Raw genomic sequence first — 5394 nt, forward strand, 5'->3', positions numbered from 1 at the left:
ACATAGTCATTGGTCACATGCTGCTTAGAGGTACCACTGACTGCATCATGGTGCTGGACCACAGCCATTGCCTTCCCTGGGAGCAGGTGATGTGAAGAAAGGACTGGGGGTGGGGGACCATGGGCTGGGGGAGCATGGACTGGGAGTGGGGGCGCCATAAGCTGGGGTGGTCATGGGCTGGAGGTGGGGAGCCATGGGCTGGGGACCAGGAAGAAAGAAAACAGCCCTCCTACCCCAAACCCACCCAATGGGTCCCATCACCTACGCAGGTAGATACTTCTCCCTCGTCCATAAGGACCCTGTGATGCTGTTGGTCCAGCCAGAGCCTCCAGCTGGTTACATACCTAGTGGGAGGGGCAAACAAGTGTCAAGTGGAGGAGATGGCCTGTGTCTCCTTCCATGAACCCCTCAGTCTCCTTTACTTGGTTCTATTGGGCTCCATCCTGTGATACATGGAAAAGAGGGCCAGATATGGAGTGAGAAGGGGGACAGGTCTCTGCCACTTACCATCTATATGACCTTGAGTAAGTAATTTTAAATTCTCTCGGGTCTCAGTTTCCTCATCTATAAGATGAGAACTTTTAAGCTCCCTTTCAAAAGCCAGTCTGTGATCGTATAACCTGGCTCACCCCCATCAAACAGAACTTGCCGTTCTCATAGGTCCCTCCCCCATCCCATCAGGATCCCAGCCACTTTATATCCTCTTTCCAAGGACCCTCATACTCTCCACAGACCCATCCCCCAACCCTATCTTATCCTCCTTTCAGGGACCTTCGTAGTCTCTCCAAAGGCTCCTTCCCCCCCCCCCCACTCCATCAGAACCCCATCTTATCTTCCTGCTAAGGACCCTCATACCTTTCCTATGTTCTTCTCCCCTTGCCCCCCAGCAAAGTCCCCACCTGCAGAAATTTATGACTCAGGCGCTCATAACGCTTGAGGGCAGGGCGGCTGGTGAAGTAGCCAGCCCAGAACTGGTGGGGGCCGTCTGCATAGGGGAAGAAGTCATCCTGCTTCACTGTCCTGGGGCAGGGAGGTCGGGCACAAGTCACTGTCTGCCCCAGGACCACTAGGATTCCCTGCCTCTGCCCCCCTCCTCCCCTCCCAGTACCAGGTGAGGTTGGCCTTGTTCAGCTCCCACAGGTAACAGGGCGGGGTAGAGGAGAGGATGTTAATGAGGCTGCCTTCGCTTTGCTGAGGGGGGAGGGAACAAAGGCTGATTCAGTCCCTCCACCCTCTCAGCATCCCATTCTCTCCTTGATCCCCACACCACCCTCCTGGATATACCTTTGCATTAACAAGCTGGATCAGCTTGTCCAAATTATCAAACCATTGGCTGGCATGGCTGTAGTAGAAATCACCACCCATGGTCATCACTGTGTGGTTGCAGCCATAATGCTGGGCCTGGAAGGGACAAATCAGGATCCTCAGCTTCCTGAGCCCACCACTGGGAAGACAGGGCCAAGCCCCACCCAGTTTCCTGCTCAGCAATAGGGTCCAGGGATCTACCTCAGAGGAAAGAGATGGGGCAAGATCAGGGGGAAGGCTTGCATGTGGGGAGGGGTAGTAAAGAAATTGCTACTGGGAGAAAGGAGCCAGCAGAAGGGGCTGAAATCCATTGGCCTTCTCTGACATTTTCTCCTTTCCAACATACAAACTCAGATGGATCTGGGCTGACTGCCCACTCCCAGTGCCTGGGGCGCTGGTAAGGCAGCCAGACCAGAAGGCCACCTTTCCAGTTTAACTCTTCATAGTCCTGTATTTCTACGTCTCCACTTCCAGAGCCTCCTGAAGCCCGTGGTGTCAGACTATTGCCCCTGTCTGACATTGCCAGAGTTAGGGGGCACATGGTGGGGAGAAGGGTAAGGCCAGGATGTGACTCACCACAGAAGCCTAGTTCAGCCTAGGCAGCTGAGCCCCTGATACAGCCCTGAGAAACAGAGGTGGACAACACTAAAAATATCGGTGCCGGCTCTCCCAGTGGCAGTCTGGGGCTGTGGGCCCGGAGGGCTGTGTCCGAACCAGGACCGGGTCTGACCTGGGCAGCAGCTATTTCCAGGAAGTGGCTAATCACTTCTTCGGCCCTGGAATCTGGACTGGCTGGATCATCTGTCGGATCGTCTGTTGCAAGGTGCCCTTCTCTGACAGAGCAGAGAGAATCCGAGCACAGGCCCAGTGGTAACAAGTAGAGATTGGAAAGGATGCCTAGGAATCAAAAGGTCAGGCCAAAGCCCCCTCATTGAAGCCCCAGGCCACTCTTGATGCCCGCCATAGCTTCTGCCCCTTCCTCACCCCAGAGACCACGTTCCACCTACAGCAATCCCTTAGCTGGGTGAGCTTTTCTAACCCACCTCAGGGAAGAGAGCAGGGTGGGGGGAGCTGCCAACAGCTTCTCTTACTGGTGAAGAGGTCAGCTTGAGGAGGCTGTAAGCTGGCACTGGCTCTCCAGACCAGCTCCATGTCCAGCTCTTTCTCACGCCTCTGCTTGTCCTGATAATCCAGGTGGCGCAAGAAATAGCCATCAAAGCCCATCTATGGGGAGGGAATCAGAGAGAGGTCAGGGCCTGAGATTCTCACCAACGAGTGTGGGGAGGGGAGGGAAGGGTCAGCGGGCAGGAAGGGGTGGCAGGGTGAGGCATAGTCAGAGAACACTGAGGAAGACCTGGGCAAAGAGGGACGCCTGCTCCCATGAGTGTCCAAAGGGGTCAATGTGCCAGGCAACTCAAGGGCGGCTGCAGTCCCCAAAGGCGTCTTTCAGGAAGTGCAGCCCCAAGGACATCTGGTCAATGATGGCTGCATAGTATGTGGTGGCCTCATCATTCATGACCCAACCTCCATTGACAAACTGGAGCCTCCCTATGGAGTACAGGACAGGGTCAGGTGAACTCCCTTAAGGAAGGAGGCATGTGGTCCCAATTCCCTGGGAACCTAGGGCAGGTACCAGACTGCCAGGCTGGGTAATCATGGGACCCATCAGGAGGTGTGGGCCACCTCATTGGTCAGGAAGACAAGACTGGGGGCAGAGAACATGCCCACATGACCATCATAAGACATCACAGAGAAAACTCACAGCACGTGTATATGTACATACACACATATGTGTAGGGAAGTAGCTTAGTTTAGTGGGAGTCAGCAAACCTAGATTAAAGTCACAGCTGTGACATTAGCCTAGCCAGAGGCCTTTGATTGTGCAAGTCTCTGTTTCTTCATCTGTGAAATGGGGTGCCTAGGGGTGGTGGAAGCAGATGACCTCTTTGGAACCCTCTAGCTCTAACATTTTCCGACTCTGTGGCCCTCCTCACCCTGGTTGACAAGCTGCTGCACAGTCTGCCTCCTTGGGGCCGGCTGCTGTTGCCACCATCGGACGAAGAAGGCCATTTCAGCATAGATGAAGCGTCAGGAGGCGTTGGCCAGCAGAGCAGATACCACGGAGTCCAGGGTGTGCTGTACACGTTTGTGAGGACCATCATTCTGATCTGTGGGCACACACAGCCATCACCACTCACCTCAGGGAGGGACCCTCTTGCCTCCCTCAGGCCCCAAGCACTCCCTCTCCCTCTCCTTCTGCAGGGCCCCAGTCCTAGCATCCTCTAGAAAGGGCTCTGAGTATCTGGTTGAGTGCTTGGAGCCTATGGACCAGGTTCTGCCTCAAGTCTCCTGGAGACTGGGGCCAATCAGCATACTCCAAGCCTGGCAGCCACTCTGAGTTAATACCCCAACTTGTTCTTCTTTCTCACCTCCCAAGTAATATTCATCCATCGTCCGAAGCCAGCCGATGTCAACATGGGTATGGGGCAGCAGGTGCACATTGATCATGGAGGGCTGGGTGGTTGGGCACAACTGGACAGAGGGCAGAGGCCCCACCATGGGGTCACTTAAGCTGCAGAAATGCCAAGGCTCCTGCCTAGCCCTACCCTAGCCCCTCTCCTAGCCATTTCCAATGGCAGAGTAAGGGTGGGTCCACAGCCTACTGTCCAAGGTCCTTGGCCCTCTGCCTAGAATGTCAGCTTATTATTCTAGGAGACTCCTGCTCCCGCATAGAAATAAACCCTGGGCTGGCTTACCAATGCCTGCTTTCCTCTGGAAATGTTCCCTTGAGTTGGCTTATAATTATTCCACCAGGAGTGGTTAACTCTTCAGTGTTAGCAGAGATGTCTACTCACTGTTTCTCTCAAGTTAGCTCAGTTCCTGGGGTACAACCTGTGCCTACCCTTCCTTACCTCTCTTTACCCTCAAACCCCCAGCACCCATCTTCCTCTTCTCATGGTTCTGCCCTGCTTGAAGGTTCTCTCCCAAGACCAAGCAGGACACAGATTTATTGGTCCAGCTCCAGAGGGAGCAGTTCTGTAGGCTGGGCTCTGGGTCCAGGTCACTTTCCTCACTGATGCTACCCACTCTACCCCAGCTCGGTTGGGCACCTGCCTTCCTAGTGTCACCTCATCAGATACCTTACCTCTTTGCAGACTACTTCCCTGAGACCCCCATGTCTTAGTCTGGCCACCAAGGTTCCACCTCCCCAGAGCACTATCCTAAGTGGCAGGAAATTTCTGGATAAGGGTATGACTCCAGCCATGAGGCCCTTCATGGCAAAGTCCAAGAGAACACAGCAGCCCTACCCCCACTCACCTCATAGCCACAGCTTTCGGTGTGCCTCACTAACAGTAGCCATAGGACCAGTGTGCCAATGGACACTACTACCTCCATCACCCTCATCCCAGACCTGCTATGGCCACCGCACCTAGTCAACTCTGAGACTGACAAGAGGACTACAAGGCTATAATGGAAAGCAGGGAGGGCCAGGCAGGAACCAGTGAGGCCAGGCACGGGCTTTGGTGGGGAGGGCAGGGGCAGGGACACTAGAGATAAAGCTTTCCGAGAAACACTGGACACTGGGAGCCTAGTTATATTATTTTGTTACAAGAGAGGAACAAGAAGTGGATGTAGACTCTCTCCTTGAGATATTTAGTGGGCCAGGATCCCTAGGGGAATGGGGCAGGGCTGGGTGAATTTTACCCTCTTCAGACACAGGACAGCCTGTGCCAGTGATTGTTCAGGTGTCCCCCTAGACAGGCACATTTCTCTAAGCCTTAATCACTGAATGGGCTTAGCCTCAAACCGAGACGAGACCTGTTAAAGACCTTAGCTTGAAAAAGCCAAGGTCCCCCACTGCATCCTAGGCCATCTCTAGTTATCCTGATCTATATCTGGCCACTGGACCCAGATGGCTCCAGAGGAGAAAGTGAGGCTGGTTGACTTTGCACAGTCCCCCCTCACTTAAATCCTATTCACTTGCATGCCATGGCATAACCTCCTTGATGTCATGGTCCTTTTCAAGAATAAAGGACAAACAGCAGCAACTCCAATGCTACCTTGATTCGATCCTCAGCCTGGTGCTTC

General features: G+C 54.0%; 1 protein-coding gene across 1 annotated transcript in view; it reads right to left on the reverse strand.

Moving 5' to 3' along the window:
• The window catches only part of LOC138157537 (lysosomal alpha-mannosidase-like), a 15723-nt gene extending 11188 nt beyond the window's left edge, over positions 1 to 4535 (reverse strand). Inside the window, 10 exon segments of the mRNA XM_069083180.1 lie at positions 1 to 76; positions 266 to 344; positions 900 to 1020; positions 1109 to 1191; positions 1285 to 1575; positions 1910 to 2202; positions 2397 to 2529; positions 2660 to 2853; positions 3300 to 3473; positions 3735 to 4535. The exon segment at positions 1 to 76 is cut by the window's left edge and continues 25 nt beyond it. Of these exon segments, the coding sequence (XP_068939281.1) occupies positions 1 to 76; positions 266 to 344; positions 900 to 1020; positions 1109 to 1191; positions 1285 to 1575; positions 1910 to 2202; positions 2397 to 2529; positions 2660 to 2853; positions 3300 to 3473; positions 3735 to 3864 (1574 nt within the window). The 5' untranslated portion in view covers positions 3865 to 4535.
• Positions 4536 to 5394: the final 859 nt, after the last annotated feature.

Source organism: Petaurus breviceps, unplaced genomic scaffold, assembly GCF_028583685.1.
Source record: "Petaurus breviceps papuanus isolate PSGF00001 unplaced genomic scaffold, PetGlider_PUasm1.0 172, whole genome shotgun sequence".
Taxonomy (NCBI): domain Eukaryota; kingdom Metazoa; phylum Chordata; class Mammalia; order Diprotodontia; family Petauridae; genus Petaurus; species Petaurus breviceps.